An 18,920-nucleotide genomic window follows, 5' to 3' on the forward strand; every position below is an offset into this window, starting at 1 on the left:
AAATACGAAGTGAAAAGAAACATTTTATAACTAATTACAAAAAAATAAACAAACTTTGAACAGAGTGGGTCTCTACATCACATATCACACACATCTAGGCCCACATCTAAAAACTAGCTATTTGATACATAAAACAGGCAAGATCGTACAACTTGGCAGGAACAACATTACTGCTGGACCACAAACCACAAGCAAGACTAAAAATGTAGAGGAATTGTCAATCACTTTGTCATCATTAATCTTACAAATTTCCAAAGACTGCAGCTACATAAATATAAATATAAAGTTTAAATTATTGCAGTACCCTGTGTTTCAGGGGCGTATATTGCGGGTGTTCAAGGTGTGCGCTGGACACCCTGTAAATTCGGTAATCTCATTTTTTAAAGTTGTTTTATATAATGCAACAATAATTTTAATTTATCGCAATTTAAATGCGTGGTAATCTCATTGGAAGTTGACGTATATAGTTCAAGACTAATTTTAATTTATTACCATGTAAATATTTAAAATGCCTGCTGTTTGAATGTGCACACCATCCCCAGAACGGCTTTCGTTTTATAACATGCGCTCCGCCTGACGAAGTGGAATGAGGTCTGGTCTGGTTGTGCAGCCCCGCAGCCCGTACAAAAGAACATCATCGACTGCGAGTTACTGCTATAATTCTCTGCGCGCACACGCTGGAGTGGTGGGGATGTATCTTTTGCAAAAATCATTCTCTTCTCGCCCACTAGAAGAGAAATAATTACATATAGTGAATAAGGGTAGACCTACCCCACCACTTCCGAATTTAGTGCAACAATAAAAAAAAAAGTGGTCAATACCCTAGACATTTTTCGGCTTTCACAATATGGAAATGTAGACTGGTTAGCGGTTTGTGAAATTTCATACAGATTATTTTGCTGGCCATGCTTATTGTTTTCTAACAAAAATGAGGTTTGGAGTAAGTATGGATTTGCTGACTTAAATCACTTGTGTAGTGCACAGCAAAAACATTCAAAATCTCAAACTCACGTACAAATCAAAACAGTGAATTGATATCCAAATCGGACTTTTAGGTAGAAGCTCCCTGTGAAGCAGGCTTGAATAATTTCAAGGGAAAATTTGTTCCGTGGCTGGGTATCGATCCTGGGACCCTTCGCTTAGCGCACGAGTGCTCTAGCGACTGAGCTACCTTAGGTACCATACACGACACTATCACAATTCTTCCCTTTATATCCACACTAACTTAATTGGGGATGAAATGTATAGATATAAAAGGAAGAAATAGTGACGATGTCGTGTGTGGTTCCTGGGGTAGCTCAGTCAGTAGAACATTCGTGCGCTAAGCGAAGGGTCCCGAGATCGATAGCCGGCCCAGGAATAATTTTTGCCTTTGAAATTATTCAAGTGAATTGATACTTTATTTGATGATCAACGAAGAACTGATACCAATAAATACAACGAAGGAGTGAAGAAAAATGGAGATGTATTAATACGAATCATTGACGCTATTTGTCTTCTAGCTAACCAGGAGCTCCCTCAACGGGGACATGACGAATCAGATAGTTCTTTGAACAAAGAACATTTTTTAGAATTTTTTAATGTGTTAAAGAAAATATGCTTTACTTTTAGAATACCATCAAAATTCTTTCACAGTGTTTCAAGGAATTTCTCCATTGATTCAAAATGATACCATAAAATCTATTACTGATGTTGAAAAAGAAGAAATAAAAAATGAAATTAACTCAGTTTCATTTTTAGCTATAACACTTGATGAAATTTCTGATATAGAGAACAAATCTCAACTATCTGTAGTTCTCCACTATGTCTATGAAAAATTCTTGGGCTTTTGTAGATGTTAGTGGTGATAGAACAGTAGATGGTTTATTTACTCACGTAGCACGAGTAGTTAATGAATTTGAAGTTTCTACTAAACTCGTGTGACTATACAGACCAATTATATATTTTTTAACAATACCCATACTCAAAGTTCAGCATACGCCACTGCTGTGTTTTCTTTTTCTCTTACTTTTTATTCTGCTGAGTAATAAAATACTTATCTCAAAATTTTGTGGAATACCCCCTGGGGGTGCCAGAGTGATTTTTTTTTATAAAATGCAAAATGTAGGCATATCTTATTCTAACAATGAATGTGTTGTTATTATTATTATTATTATTATTATTATTATTATTATTGCCGCCACGTGGTCTAGTGGCTAGAGCGCTGGACTAATAATCCTGTGGACCCGGGTTCGATCTCCGTCTCGTGGTCCAAATAATGCAGAGGTTTTCTCCGGGAGCTTCGGTTCCCCAGTTACATCCCACCAAAAGAAACTCCAACATCTCATCTCATTTCATCTCGGATGTAACAGATCAGCCTCCTATAGTGCACCCTGGGCAACGACTCCGTCAGTAAATTGGTCTTCAGAACTGGCTTCATATGGATGAATGAGGAAAAGTAAAGTATCTGTCATTATTATTATTATTATTATTATTATTATTATTATTATTATTATTATTTACTTACTTACAAATGGCTTTTAAGGAACCCGAAGGTTCATTGCCGCCCTCACATAAGCCCGCCAGCAGTCCCTATCCTGTGCAAGATTAATCCAGTCTCTATCATCATACCCCACCTCCCTCAAATCCATTTTAATATTATCCTCCCATCTACGTCTCGGCCTCCTTAAAGGTCTTTTTCCCTCCGGTCTCCCAACTAACACTCTATATGCATTTATGGATTCGCCCATACGTGCTACATGCCCTGCCCATCTCAAACGTCTGGATTTAATGTTCCTAATTATGTAAGGTGAAGAATACAATGCGTGCAGTTCTGTGTTGTGTAACTTTCTCCATTCTCCTGTAACTTCATCCCGCTTAGCCCCAAATATTTTCCTAAGCACCTTATTCTCAAACACCCTTAACCTATGTTCCTCTCTCAGAGTGAGAGTCCAAGTTTCACAACCATACAGAAGAACCGGTAATATAACTGTTTTATAAATTCTAACTTTCAGATTTTTGGACAGCAGACTGGATAATAAGAGCTTCTCAACCTAATAATAACACGCATTTCCCATATTTATTCTGCGTTTAATTTCCTCCCGAATGTCATTTATATTTGTTACTGTTGCTCCAAGATATTTGAATTTTTCCACCTCTTCGAAGGATAAATCTCCAATTTTTATATTTCCATTTCGTACAATATTCTGGTCACGAGACATAATCATATACTTTGTCTTTTCGGGATTTACTTCCAAACCGATTGCTTTACTTGCTTCGAGTAAAATTTCTGTGTTTTCCCTAATCGTTTGTATTTTCTCCTAACATATTCACGTCATCCGCATAGACAAGAAGCTGATGTAACCCGTTCAATTCCAAACCCTGCCTGTTATCCTGAACTTTCCTAATGGCATATTCTAGAGCGAAGTTAAAAAGTAAAGGTGATAGTGCATCTCCCTGCTTTAGCCCGCAGTGAATTGGAAAAGCATCAGATAGAAACTGACCTATACGGACTCTGCTGTATGTTTCACTGAGACACATTTTAATTAATCGAACTAGTTTCTTGGGAATACCAAATTCAATAAGAATATCATATAATACTTCCCTCTTAACCGAGTCATATGCCTTTTTGAAATTATTATTATTATTATTATTTATTTGTCCACACCTGTGGAGTAACGGTCAGCGCGTCTGGCTGCGAAACCAGGTGGCCCGGGTTCGAATCCCGGTCGGGGCAAGTTACCTGGTTGAGCTTTTTTCCAGGGTTTTCCCTCAACCCAATACGAGCAAATGCTGGGTAACTTTCGGTGTTGGACCCCGGACTCATTTCACTGGCATTATCACCTTCAAATCATTCAGACGCTAAATAACCTAGATGTTGATACAACGTCGTAAAATAACCCAATAAAAAATTATTATTTATTTATTTCCGTTTTTTTTCAGTTTATTGTCTCATGTTTATCACCGTTACTCAGTTTATAATACATAAGCAGTGAACGTTTGCTACGACTGTGAACATTATTTCATCGACACACACTTGTTATAAAATTCATTTACATCAGGGGCGGCTTTCGAAGGGGGGCTGCGGAGCTGCAGCACCCCCAGACATTTGTGGCTCTTGTCTCGTTTTATGTTGTGAAATACATTTATTATACAGTCTCTATTTAGCGGCTCGGATTTTTTTTTTTTAATTTCGCTCTCATTGACATGCACGCAATCGTTAGTAAAGTCACTTCCTCCCCTGGTGCTGCCAGAGCGAAACCAGAGACAAGGACTGTAGGGTGAAGCCACTTCCTCCCCTGGAACTGCCAGTCTCGTCCAAAGACGTTATAATAGTATACTAGACTCACACAGAGCGCTGGTGTGCTGTCCAAAATTGAAACCAGTCTGCGCATGTTTACGCCGCCATGCTACTGGTAGAAATAGAGCGGTAAACACGATTGTCATACTTGTCCTTTGTTTTGTCTCGGGTGTTTTTAGTGAATAGTGTGAAAGTAATGGCAATATAATTTTGAAAGATGATATATTATCGCCGCGGACTCATGCTTAACATGTCGGCATCATACAATAACGTGCGGTGTGGTTTAAAAAAATAATTTTGCCGACCGATTGTTGCTCTGTAGGTTTCACTCTAAGCGTCACGTTGTCACGTCTACTTTCTCGATAAGAATAAGCACTAGTTTGTTATATTGTTAAATGGCTATTATTATTATTATTATTATTATTATTATTATTATTATTATTATTATTATTTCATATACGAGTACGTTGGCTTTCTTAACTCTTAATAATAACTCTTTAATAATAATTTTTAATCACATACCTTAATGTTCGTCCTCAGCACAAGACATTGCAACCTCGGGTTTAGTCTACGTGGATTAGACAAGTAAGTGTCATTTAATAATAATTGAAGCAGCTTATTGGTTGCATTATTGAAATTGAGGCGAGTGATTGGAGCGCGACACAAGAAATTGAAAACAATAATACAATTAAATTTCAAAGACCTGCCGAACGCATGAGGCCGCTCAAAGACCTGCCGAATGTTAACCATGAGAGCGCGGCGATAATACCATCCCTGTTTAATTTTCCAAGCTATTTGCAAAAGGTACGAATAATACTATCTCTGTTGTTACAATATCAATATCATTAAAAATCAATCAGTAGTTTACGACAATAAAGAATACTTAATTGTTAGTACAGGTATATCAGACTGTAGAGAAATCCCACTGAGTAAATTATTTAGACTTACACATCAGATGTTAAAACATTAGTGGAAAGATAACTTTTTGTTTTTATTATGTGAATGAATTTATCTGCAAGATAATAAACTTTCATTCAAGATCCATATATGGATAAATAAATATACAGATAATAAATAAATAAATAGCTATAATAGCTAAGCCTCCTTTGTGAATTTATGATTCAGAGTTCACCTATAAATAACTCTTTTACATTTTTCCGGATATATTTTATTAACAAAAGCAAGGAATAGCATCTTATTGATATTGCATATGTGCATAAAAATTATGTACCATCACTCCGCAAGCAATGATAATATATCTATTTTATTTATTTAAAATAAAAATACAATATGTAAAAAATCCACACATAAAAAGTATGTGGTTTTTTATCTTGCATAAAGTGATTGTTTAGTTTTTAGATCTTCACGTTACCTATTGTTTGCAATGTATTAGGTACTGATACTTTTTATAATTGATAGCATTCCCTTTATTAATTGAAGAATGAATTCAATGTAATTTGGCTACCTTCGCACATTATATTTTGCCAGATTATCTATGTCCTGTGGTCTAAAAGTACCGGTAATATAATTTATTTTTGATTCTCTAAAACTTAACAAGTCTATACTGATTATCGCATATTTATTTCACTTAGGAATTTGATTATAACAAGAACTTGTGTAATCAAGGTGCATATATTTATGTCTTGTGATCTAAGAGTTAATATGTTAATATAATTTTAGATTCTCTAAAACCTAACAATTTTCTGATTATCGTAAAATTATACAATCTATAATGTGTATTGTGTAGGCCTATTTATGGATGTATCAGTATGTTTTCTATAAATTGCTGCATACGTATTTTCTTTTCTTTAATGTTCTAACACATATCAATGAAACTTTGAATATGTTTATTTCGTCCTAATTTTACGTTAAACGTCGAAAATGGCCATAATATGTCAATTTTAGATCATCACAGCGTTAAATTGCATGATTTACGCACTGCTATTATTTGTCTGCTCTCCAACAATATGGCGGCAAGCGCAGCGTTCAATTTGCCCCGGTTTCCTCGTTTCGCGCAGCCGAGACTGTAGGGGCTTGGTCTCGTCTCGGAAGCTTTGCGCGTTAGTTTTACCCTCCCCCTGCTAGCCCCTTGCCGTGAATCCAGAGTTTCCTGGCGCTGCAAAATTTACAGCAGTTTGTCAGTAGCGCGCAGTTTTAAATACATTCCTTTAACGTTATGAGTATATTAACAAGTGCGACAATGTTTAATTCTGTACAATATTTACAATCTATTCAGTTCAGTACCTTAAGAATTCAGAAGAAATATGAAATTAAGTGCCTATCAATTGAATCTCATAATGGAAAGAGCCGCTAAACAAAATAGCCTACAAAGCTCGCATATTTTTTGCTAATGTATCCAGAATCCCTGCTTTCTTCTCTCGATCTCCACACAGTCTGTATTAAATTAATGTGTTTGGAAGACAATTCCATCAGCTGGGGCAACAAGATGGAGTTTTAAATAAGAACAGTAAATGTTGTTCATGAGAAGGAGCCATTGCTAGAATGTTTTCAAACCATAATGGAATCTGAAACATATAACAACATCACAATAAATGAGGCAAGCGCTCTGGTGCGTACTCTTGAAGATCCTGAATTCAATTTCTCGCTGTTTTTTTTTTTTCATTTATTGATGTATCATGTAGATATATTATACAACCAACTACAACATCGCCAGTTAGATATTTCTAAGGTTCAAATCTGCATATAAAAAATTAAATTATGGTTTATTTAACGACACTCGCAACTACAGTGGTTATATCAGCGTCGCTGGTGTGGTGGAATTTTGTCCCGCAGGATTCTTTTAAATGCCAATAAATCTACCGACATGAGCCTGTTTCATTTAAACACACTTAAATGCCAACGACCTGGACCGGGATCGAACCCGCAAACGATGGGATTCAGACAAGGGTTGCGGCAGCCAAGGAAGTGTGTGACCTCATTTTGACACAAGCCAACACCCGATTCCAGTTCATAGATCATCTGATATTATTTTCTCCTCTGTGCCAAGAAAAATTTGAGTGCTACAAAAGCTCATTTCCTGAAGATGACCTAAATGTATGTGTGAAGCTTTTCCCAATGTTCGATAAAGACAAACTAAAAGCGGAACTCACTGTGTTGCATCAGAGACAAGAATTCAGAAATATCAGTGGCGCAGTCAAGCTTTTGCAGTTTCTTCTTTCTGAGAACTTGCAGGCCTCATTTTCAGAAGTTGTGAAAGTACTATGCATAGCTATCACCATACCGATGACAACTTCGAAACCAGGACGTTGCTTTTCGTGTTTGAAGAGAGTAAAATCCTATCTTAGAAATACGATGAGAGAAGAGAGGCTGACCGCATTAGCTATGTTTTCCATTATAAATATTATGTTAAACGACATATCGGATTTTAATAAGATGATTCAAAAGTTTGTAACCTACAAGGCAAGGCGCATGGAACTAATCTTTAAATACAGTAAAGTAAGTTGCATGGTTTATTTTTGTATGCAGCCCCCCTTAATTCAATACCCACGAGCCTCCACTGATTTACATTGAAATCGACATTCATATTAACACATGGTTTTGTATTGTAGGCATCCGTTTGACATTTCTTTATAGCATAGACAAATAAATAGTGTTGCCGAGCCATCACTCCGGCTTTCTGTATAGATGGCTCTGCATGAAAACTTAGAATAATAGAGTTCACATTGACCGCAGAATTTATGAATTGCTCTCTTAAACATTCGTTACTAACTTCTATTTTAGAACGCTTTCCATTCGCCTCTGTGTAACCAACTGTGGCCGATTTACGGCTTTACATATGCATCCGTTGAGTTTCGCTCCCTTTTTCTTTAGTGAAGAACGGACGTTACTGTTTCCCCCCCAAGAATGTGTAATAAATTTATAAAAGTAGGTTCTTGTTAAAATATTGAACATTTGTATTCGTGTGAGTATAGAAGGACATACATAGTTTTATCTACAAGACTAATATGTGGAAGTGGTTACTAGATTCGGGAATAGATTTGTCCCGTTGAGAACTTTGCAGCAACCCTTTGGCCGTAATCATTTCCCTCCAAAGTAAGTAGTGTTGCCGATACCATGCCATTGCTGCGTAGAAAACCGTTTGTTAAGAAGAAACTACCTGAAGATCTTGACGAAGAAGAAGAAGTGTTCTACTGTGAACTAACAAACGAAGTTTTTAGGGATTACGAGTAAGTAGGTTACAGTTTGACATTTCTGTAATTAGCTATAAACCTTTACACAAAGAATATCTGTAGATTTCTTAACTACTAATAATCAGTGACCGCATATTTCATATATGTTAATATCCCATTTTAGGTTTGCCGTATATATGTATACACATAACACATTTTACACATTAATAATTATGAGTTTTATTACATCTCGATCTATGGCTTTTTGAACGACGTTATGCAATGATACAGAGCCTTGTTAAAGATGATACATGTTTTTTCTTTTGTTATTTCATTTCCTTTCCGTTGTACTTTTACTTTTGTTTTACTGACCATTGGATTGTTTTGAGGTGTAGTTATTTTGTAGTCATTGAACAAGAGTGGAGAAGGGCCTTTTGAACAGTTACTACCGTGTGCTGGAGAAATCAGATCTACACTGATTGGGTACTGACCAGGACGGTAGTTTTATGTGGAAGGGACAGAAGCTTCAAGAATACAGTACAACAGTCCTTGAAGAAAATATAAAGAAAAAGTGATCGTTATCCCTTCGTGAAACGCTTAAGACCCTCCCGAGTCCCTACTAGAAAAAGTTATCAGCAAGGTGTAAGTAATTACATTGTGTTTGCCGTAAAGTAAGCATAAGTAGAGTATAATGAACCTGAAGTATCTGAAATTAAGATGTTATTTTGAAATAGACTAATTAGGTAATTTAAGATTTTGGGAAAGATTTTCATATGGTGTCTACAAAGAATTAAGATTAATGCATTGTTTGGTAAGATCTCTTAACTATTCGAGGTAATCTTAGCCAAATTGGTTACTAATTATGGCTGCTGCGAAATTGGTAGAGTATTACGTGAATCAAATTTCCAATTGTGTTGTCACGATAGCTAACATTACAAAAGCAGTTATACAGGTAAAGAGTAACTTAATGGATAATTAATATGTCTATACTTAAGTGTATAGGAATGTACGAATTTGTTTTACATAGTAACCTCCTCGGTTTGAAAATGCGACATCCTCTTTCAGGGCCGCCGACAGGATTTATGGGCCCCTATACAATATTGTGCTCGGGCCCCGTTGAAAAAAAAGTTAAAAAATGACAAATTGTCAATTATTCTGACCATAATAATAATTATTTGCAAAATAAATAAAAGATAACCCCATACACAGATACGAATCTAAAAATATACACTTTTATTACAACGAAAACTTATAGCAAAACTTCACATTAGCACAATATATTATATTCATCACGCTTCTTTTTCAGTAGGGCCTACATATTATGTTTCGTGACGAAACTTTCGTCTTTTCGTTGTCGTTTGTTTCGTTTTGTTTTCAGAAAACATTATTCTTAAACAGCTTAATTTCTGACTTGCAGGCCGACATCAACAAACAACTCTCCTCAACTTTATTGATGCAAAATCATCAATTATATCATCAAAATTTAAAGACCTAGCAAGATCACTCTCCAGACTAAGGAGGTCAAGGCTACTCAGTCTCTCTTGACACATTGTTACTCTGAATACATTTTTATTTCCTTCATTCTGTTTGAAGTTGGTGTGAAATTGAGCGTTGCTAGTGAAGGCGCAGAAAATAAACCAATCTCAAGCCCGTCTGTTCAGGTTGTCAAAAATGAAGACAGTTCATGCTTATAATACTGATGGTTGTGGCTGTTTAGAAAAACATTCTAATAATAGTAGTATTGAATCAGAACAAGTAAACAATAGTAAAAATGATGTGTTAATATGTGCAAGTGAAACAAATTTACACACACCAGTTCCTAACTCTGAATCATTGAAAGTAACATGCAACCTTGGAAAATTAAAAAGTGGTAGACAAATAGTAAGTGTCATTGAATGTGTTGTTCGAAAAAGTACCCCGAGCCTGCCTAATAACCTTCTAAGTGACTGAACACGAGCCTTTCCAGTATTAATTTCAAAACTGAAGAATGGTGAATGTGTTTCCAGAGACTGGCTAGTGTGGAGTGAAACAAATTAGTCACTGTGCTATTTTCCCTGATTTCTTTCACTCCACACTAGCCAGAGTCTGGGAATACATTCTCCATTCTTGAGTTTCGAAAATACTGTAATACTGTTTTTGGAAAGACTGTTGTTTTCGAACAACACATTCAATGACACTATTTGTCTGCTACTTTTTAGTTTTCCAAGGTCGCTCAGTTCTACTCCCTTTCTTAATATCTTCCAATTTTTCTGTCTCTCCTTGCGCTTCTCAGCTCCCGACTTCTACTTGTCCATTGTCCACTGGTAACACTAATGAACAGAATTTACTAGAAAAATGACAACAAAAAGACGAAAGTTTCGTCATGAAACATACTATGTAGGCCCTACTGAAAAGGAAACTTAATCCTCCGGCTTGGATTTGAGAGAGTCCACTAGCATATTGTGGTGGGCTGGCAGGGGTTGGTAATTAAGAGGACAAGCCAATTGAACGCGTTCGGTACGACAGGAATATATTTCAGGCAAATCTCGGAGGCCTCAAGTGTCGTGTCAATGATTTTTAACTTGGGAAACCAATATTCTATTATATAAAAGTTAAACATTTACATAATGAAGTGATAATTTGTATTAATTCTACTATTATTGGTTAATATGTTAGATTCATGTAACAAATGTTTTTACAAAATTTTATAGCACCGGTATGTATCTGTGAATAATTATTCGTGATAATTAAAAGTAATCAGACTCGCTTAATCTGACGGGCCCATATGCACTTGTCCCCTTTCCCACCCCTTCTCGGTGGCCCTGTCCTCTTTTGTTGTATATGTATATAATTAAAAAAATGTAATTTCCGGTGTACCTATTGGAATTTAAAATCAATGTTTTCTAAAAGTTAAGAATGGAGCATATTATTCTCATTTGAATGCTGACGTATTTAGCAGCATGTTGGGACTGTAATTTATAAGTTTAAATTAATTTGTCTGCATGTTTTTTTTGAAAAATGATTGGAAATTCTCCAGAAGAACTACACCAAAGAAGGCACATCTCTCTTACTAATTATCAACATAACACGTGAGAAGTTCAACGGACATTTCCCCAGTATTGTGTCCAGAAAATCTAACCAACGAACACGTTAGTAACTGACTTTTATTAACCTTGTTTGATAAGCAAGAGATGACGTAATTGTGCTTGTAAAGAATCTGCGCCCACGTTTTAGGTTCGAGTGGATAGTATTTTGCGCCTTGTTGTATTTAAAATATTTACTTTCTATAGCTATCACGCATATAAGATTATCTTGAGTGTAGTCTTCAGTTTACATTGTTGTGGCAACAGAGAAATCGTGTTCATTGCTGATTGTTGTAGATTGCTATAGTCAGTTTTGAAGGAAAAAGAACTTTTTTTTAATAGTATGAAAGTTTGTAGTAGCTCAATTAAAGGGAACCGAGTTCAAACATAGCAGGACCAAGTGATTTCCATTTCCTCAACATAATCCTGAACATATACTTATATTCATATATGAGGCCTTGCCTGAACGTTGTGCTATGATACTGTATGTAAACTAAAGACTTATCAGGCTGTAAAATCACTTAACTAAATTATAGGTATATATGCTCTGGTTGATAAATATAAGGCTGTGGGAATGGAGTAATCATTGACTGTGGATTATGAAGCAAAATAAATCAATTTAAAAAGCTAAGTAATCAACTCAAAAAAAGAATGACAATACTTTTGTAGTTATTATAACATATTTCTTTAATTCAGGTGAGTTTTGTTACCACTTATATAGGACATTAGGGAGCATAGGTATAGGTTACAATGTTAAGTTGTAATGAGAAGTTAAAATAATTATTGGAGTAAAGAATTGAAGATTTGTTCTTAATTTGTCATTGGGTTGTGATTATCATACTGTAGGCCCATATTCAGTCATTTGGAACAGTTTTTTTTTTTAATAATCTTAGAGATGCAACAGAATTTTACAAAAAGCCGAAACTAATGATGATTTTATAGAGCAAGTTAATATGTCACTGCAGTTTTCCTCGGAATGTAGGGATAGGAAATTGTAACTATTTGGTCATCCCTTGAATTCATCACTGCCTCTAAGGCTGGAATTATTGGTTATAATGTGCAACTTTGGAATGATATGAGTTGAAAAAAAAAATTCGAAGTGTATTATAGGATTTTTTATTCAGAATATATGTTATTTCAAATTAAGTTTATAGATTATGCTGTTATATGTCATATCATCAAATAATTTCACACTCTCTAAGGAAAACTTGTTTATTGCAACATTGGAACACATCACATCACACACAGTCTGAGAATGTTTCGAGATTATTATAACTTACATGTTTGCCAGTCATTCAGTACTTATGAGATTAGACTGAAAACATTTTTCAGTGGACTAAAACCAGTTATTTTACAGTTCTTTTCTTCGAAAAGTAAGTTAAATATGATTAAAATATTGTTTATTGAAGATGACACATTCTTTAAATTTTTATGCTATTTATACAGCAGTTGAGTTCATGTTACCAGTGATATTTTAATTGTTCTTAGTCTCTTGAACTAAACCTACCCACATGATATAGAAATGAAAACATGTACCATGCACTTAAAAAAATTCTTCCTGTTTCCACATTGAACATAAAAGACATAGGCTATTTTAATAATTCCGAAAAAGGTCTTTGTAATTTATTCATTCTTAGGAACGTGTTACTTTACATAAATCTCATTGATAATATAGGCCTACCCTATATTATTCACTTCTAATACCCTTATTGTTTACAGAAATCGGAAAAAGGATGTAACATCAAATTATTTAAATATATGACTTAGATGGAAAAAGTAATTTTGAAGCATTCATTTATAACAATAAATTATTGTATTCAATAGCTGAATAAACTTGTATCTTTGATAGCCAAATGGATCTGCTAGTAAATGTAGGCCTAATGAAATATGCCTCTGAAATTGTTTTCCCTTTTTTTTTTTTTTTTTTTTTTTTGAAACATGAATTATAGTTTTGTTGATTACGTCCTTATTCTGAGGTGGTTTTCAATTATTGATAGAAATGTATTACGTGTAATTAATTTAGCATAAATCTCCTTGATACAGTTTTACGTATATTTTATATTTGCTGTTAACGAATATAAATAATTTTAATACTGATATGCTCATTGTCTTTGTCCACTTTTCTCAAAGATCAAGGAAAATTCATTCATTTATTGTATGCCTACTGGCTTATCCTTGGCACGTGTTCTTAATGTGGTTAAGTTTCGGGATTTATTTTTTTTATTTCGTTTAATTTTTATGTTAAATTGTTGTAATGATTTCAGATATAAAAAATGGGTTACGAATAGTTGGTGCGAGGGTCTAATTAAAAAGATACAAAATATTTGATTGCAAATTGCTGTCTATGCACGGAACACTTAGAGAACAGACAGTTCGTGGATTCCAATAAAAACTTGTTAATTAAAACTGTTATAACCGAGCTAGGTGGTGCAGACAGTTATGTTTGAGACTCGCATTTGGAAAATCCTGGGTTCAAACTTCGCGGCTGGTCAATCTGACTGGGATTTTCCATGGTTTCCCTTAGTCACAAAGGCAAAAGCCAGATTGGAACTTTACCGCCTTAATCACCAATAACATAAATATCAAAACAAAATCTAAAATCAGTTACATGAACACAAGCCATCTATAACACACAATAGAAACAGAATCTCAACAATAGTCTACAGCCTACTGATATACCCAAACAATCTACACACGAGATTATGACTATAGATTCTTAAGCGTAGCTACATTGTATATCAACAAAATATGGCTCCAACAGAAGAGTTGATATTGTTGCTATTGATACAAAATATCTGAAGGCCTATGTTTTTGGTTTGAAAAAAAAAAACTATTACACAAGTCGAAGAAGTAGATTGAGAGGAGAGATATTTACAGAGATTGTCTTCCCTACTTAAGCACAACATTTTTTTTTAGTTGGTTATTTAACGATGCTGTATCAACTATAGGTTACTTAGCTTCGATGAGATTGGTGATAGCGAGATGGTATTTGACGAGATGAGGCCTAGGATTCGCCATAAATTACCTTGCATTCACATTACAGTTGGGGAAAACCTCGGAAAAAACCCAACTAGGTAATCTGCCCAAGCAGGGATTAAGCCCGCGCCTGCACACAACTTCAGACCGGCAGACCGCCTTAACAAACTGAGCCACGCAGGTGGCTTTAAGCACAAAATATAAAATTCTTTTACCTAGTTGGGAAATACTGTATATGGGTTTACTGTTTGAAACCAGAGGAGATATTAATATATATATATACATAAAATCATAATAGAATTAAGTTTCATGGTAAATTCATTGCATGAAATAGTCATTGATATAAAATATACCTAAGGATTCTTCACTACCATTTATTCTTTTCTGATTAATTAATATTTTATACTATTGTTATTTACTTCATATATATATATATATATATATATATATATATTCAGACATTGAAAGTTTTATATATCTGAATTTATTATAATTGTTAAATTCATTGTTAACTTGTACAATTGTTGTACAGTTCATTTGTATTCTAGACCCTCGTGGTCAAGTGCAGTTCAGCAGCAGACAACAATTTATAAATTTTGTTAGTAGTACTACACATGAGATTCTGTCTTAATTAATTTGTCTGGGAACAACTGCAAGGAAAAATGTACGAGTGAAAATAATTTATCCTGATATTGTCCAATTTATGAAGCTTGGTCGATTAAGATTGGCTGGCCATGTACAAAGAATGCCTGATAATGCCATTCCAAAGAAGTAGGCATGTAGAAAAGTGGGACGACCAAAAGGAAGATGGTTTGATGGAGTGAATGGAGGTGCTAAAAGTTTGGGAATTCGGAACTGGTGGACTGTATCAATGGACAGACAAGGGTGGAGGAAAGATTCTTGAGGAGGCCGCGTCTCAGTCATGAGATGTAGCGCCATGGAAGAAGAAGTAAATAATTTATATAATCCCTCTGGAATATAGGTCTACAGTAAAGATCGTACTTTGGGTCACACTGAAGTTTTCTGTAAACTGATGTGTATTGCAACAAATTATTTCTACTTTTGACTTCATTGCTTATCAGAATATTCCCCTTTAATTCTTATACACTTGTCCATTCTATGAAACCAATCATCATAGGACTGCATCCACTTTCCAGAGGCACTTCATACACCAGCTCTTTGAAGGCTTCAGTCACAGCTTAATGGTGTTAAAAGGACAATCCACACATTTTCTTCTCATGATTGAGAACAAGAAGTTGCATAGTGCCAGATAAGACTGTAGGCAGATCAGATGAGTCATTAATTTCACATCTGAAGTGACTAAAAGGTCAACTGTATGTTCTGTAGTGTGGGTCACTCTTTTGGTTTTTCAGCTTAACTTCATCTGAAAAGATTCATTGTGCCGATTGCTGTTTATTTTCTGGCCCAACAGTAAATCCATGTTTTGTCACCGGTTGTGATATCGAAAACCAGAGTGTAACAGAAGTAACTGAAAAGTAACTAATGTAAGCAATTGATAATGAAAGTAACAAATTTGAAAGACATGAATGGTCGTGGGTAACAAAAGTACACATATTGTTCACTTCACTTATTTAACTTTGACACCATTGCCTGACCTGCATTGGTTGGTAGTCAGTGATTACATGTGCGAGTCTATTACAGTCTTGAAAAGGCCGGGAGAGAACTTGGATGCATGTCCATTGAAGTGAAGATCAGAGAACGACATTTATATGGCCACTTCCCGGAAAAACTAAAAGACCCATGAAAAAAATGTTTCAGACAAAAAAATTTAATTCGGACGATTCTCTACATTTTCTCCACTGACAAAATTTTACTGGGGAGGCTGGGAGGACCGAAAAAATTCTCGCTTATTGGTACTGAAAATTTCAATACACGATTTTTGAGATTTAAATTTACTTGTTCATGTTTTTGTATGTCATTTAAATAATGACATACAAAAACATGAACAAGTGATTTAGGCCTATATGGAAAATAATTATGCCATTGAAATCAGCAGTCTTTCCTGAAGCTAGTACCTGTAGTATAATTTGTTTCACAACAATGTTGGAGATATCAGGAGCTCGAGAGAGAGAACAAATTGCGTCGTGCTCGGAAATGGTGTGGTCAGTCTGTCGTTTCATTCATTCATTCATTCATTCATTTATTTTGTTCCATAGATCTTACATGAGCAATGAAGCTTTAAGATGTGGAACATGTCAACATTTTACAATATTACAATTACAATTTTTACAAATTTTTATAGTTTTACAATTTAGTAATTTTCTACAATTTTTACAATGTTGTACAATTTTTTTACATTTTTTTACATTTTGGCGAGATGTAGTGAGATGAGATGAGGTCCGAGGATTCGCCAAAATATTACCCGGCATTTGCCTTTTCGGTGGGGGAAACCTCGGAAAAACCCAACCAGGTAATCAAATCAAAGGGGGTAATCAAATCAAAGGTGTTGATGCCAAGGACTCGCCATAGACCATCCGGCTTCAATCCCACGTCTGTATTAGGTAACCTTGGCCTGATTTAATGGCTGCTAGTATAAATGTGCACAATCTAGAGAGAGAGAGAGAGAGAGAGAGCACTTGTACTTTTTGCTTCAGGAATATTAAAGAAAGATGAATTTGTGTCTGCAGACTCGACTTGAAAATAGTTATGAATATTTTTAATTTTACCTATTCAAATCGAAATTCCTTTCAAAATTAATTAAAACTGTTAAAAAAGAAAATTCTCTGATCTTAACACTTAGTACAGTAAGTACAGTTATAACAGAAATTTACCACTGAACGTAAAACGACTTTATATCTTTATAGCTGAATAATGCTGTAAGATATGTAATGTGTATACTATTGGAGAAGAAAATTTTGTTGCAGAAACTTCATCCTTTAAGTTTCACTGTCTCGTATGTTACATCCTTTGTGCTAAAAAAAAAAAAAAAAATATTGTTGCTGTGCCTCCAAAATCTGCTCTGTGCATTTAAACAGATTTTTCAGGAGAAAGAAAATTGAGTTATCAATTTTAATTCCCTTGACTTTCAATGCTACTTTCGGTATAATTTCAGTAATTATACGAGAAATGATGAAATTATAATACCGAAAGTAGAATTAAAAGTGACAATGTTTTTTTCTTTCTCCTGAAAAACTTTAGCGGATTTTGGAGGTGCAGCAATAGTATACATAAAATACGAATTTAATTGTATTTATTTGCTCTTCTCTAGATATAAAACAAATATTGATAACATGAAAATATTGTGATAAATATGAATAAAATAATTATGCTATAAGTATTATTGTGTTTCATTAGAAGTCGAAACAAATATTAAAATGTTTCAGCTGTTAAATGTTACATGCATGAAAGTACGCAACTTAGAATAGTTCTTATTTCTATATAATACTCATATTTTGCAATAGTAATATATTGATGCTGCAAAAGACTTTTTATGTAATAAAATATGTGTGTATTTGTTTGTTTGTTTGTTAATTTTTGTATTAATGTTTCATATTTTGAACTTAATTGATGGGATTATTTTTAGGGAGTTCTGTCAAAGAGTAATCTTATGCAATTCTCTGGTATGGTCCTGTTCTTTGACTGGAAGACCACAGTTGACATATCAAGAAGCATTGCAAAGTGAAGAAAACGCTCGTGCAATAATAAAGACTTTTCCAAAGAAGGTAAAATATGTTTTCAAATAGTTGCAGATCTTTCGTGTAACTACAAACTATTCTCGATAAATGCTTGAAAAATTACATTTGGTTTATCATCTGTATTTAATATTCTGAAGAGTTTTTGTAATGCTACAGCTTTTTTGTTTCTGTTAATTGGTGTAATATATGAGAAGAATGGTATGTTAGTGCTGTTTGTCTTCTATACAGTTCAGATAATAGATCTATTTCCTCATCAAAACTATGGATTTTTAAAGATTAATTTCTTTCAGTCCACTTTGGATAAAATTGTTTACACTGCAATATGTACGTGTTAGCATATTAATATAATTGTAAATACAAGCTCTGATGAGATTTGTAGGGAATAAGAATTATAATACGCATTGCTAGAAATGGGAGTTGGTTATTTTCTAAATAGTACATAGAGAAGATCTCCTAACTCTGTCAGAATAAATATATAAGTAATGTTATTCAGTGTTAAATTCCTTAGTGTAATAAATTTATGTCAATATACAGGAGTTAACTGAAGTTCAGTTACATGTTTCAGATGTGATGAGCATGAGGAAACTATTTTTCTTTTGTTTGCATAACAGCTAGAGTTACATTGATTTTAAAAGTAATTCGTGTAAGTATCTCTAAGCCATAAAATTTTTCCTAATGTTGTTTCCAGATAGAGGTATAATAAATTAAGCAAATAATTTCTCGGACACGTTTTTGGAGACATCTGTAAAACTTAATTTAGCATTGTATCTTATGTAAGAAACATTACAAAAAAATCATTACAGCCTATTTTGAATAA

At 34.3% G+C, this 18,920-nt stretch overlaps 1 protein-coding gene across 3 annotated transcripts in view; it reads left to right on the plus strand.

Moving 5' to 3' along the window:
- The first annotated feature begins 8,037 nt into the window (after positions 1-8,037).
- LOC138709148 (bromodomain adjacent to zinc finger domain protein 1A-like) overlaps positions 8,038-18,920 on the plus strand; it is a 111,564-nt gene continuing 100,681 nt past the window's right edge. For all 3 annotated transcript variants that reach the window (XM_069839683.1, XM_069839685.1, XM_069839684.1), the window contains exons 1-2: positions 8,038-8,466; positions 17,992-18,130. In XM_069839683.1, coding sequence (XP_069695784.1) covers positions 8,354-8,466; positions 17,992-18,130 — 252 coding nt within the window. In that variant the 5' untranslated portion in view covers positions 8,038-8,353. The remainder of the gene's footprint in view (positions 8,467-17,991; positions 18,131-18,920) is intronic.

The sequence above is a fragment of the Periplaneta americana genome, chromosome 11 (genome assembly GCF_040183065.1).
Source record: "Periplaneta americana isolate PAMFEO1 chromosome 11, P.americana_PAMFEO1_priV1, whole genome shotgun sequence".
NCBI lineage: Eukaryota > Metazoa > Arthropoda > Insecta > Blattodea > Blattidae > Periplaneta > Periplaneta americana.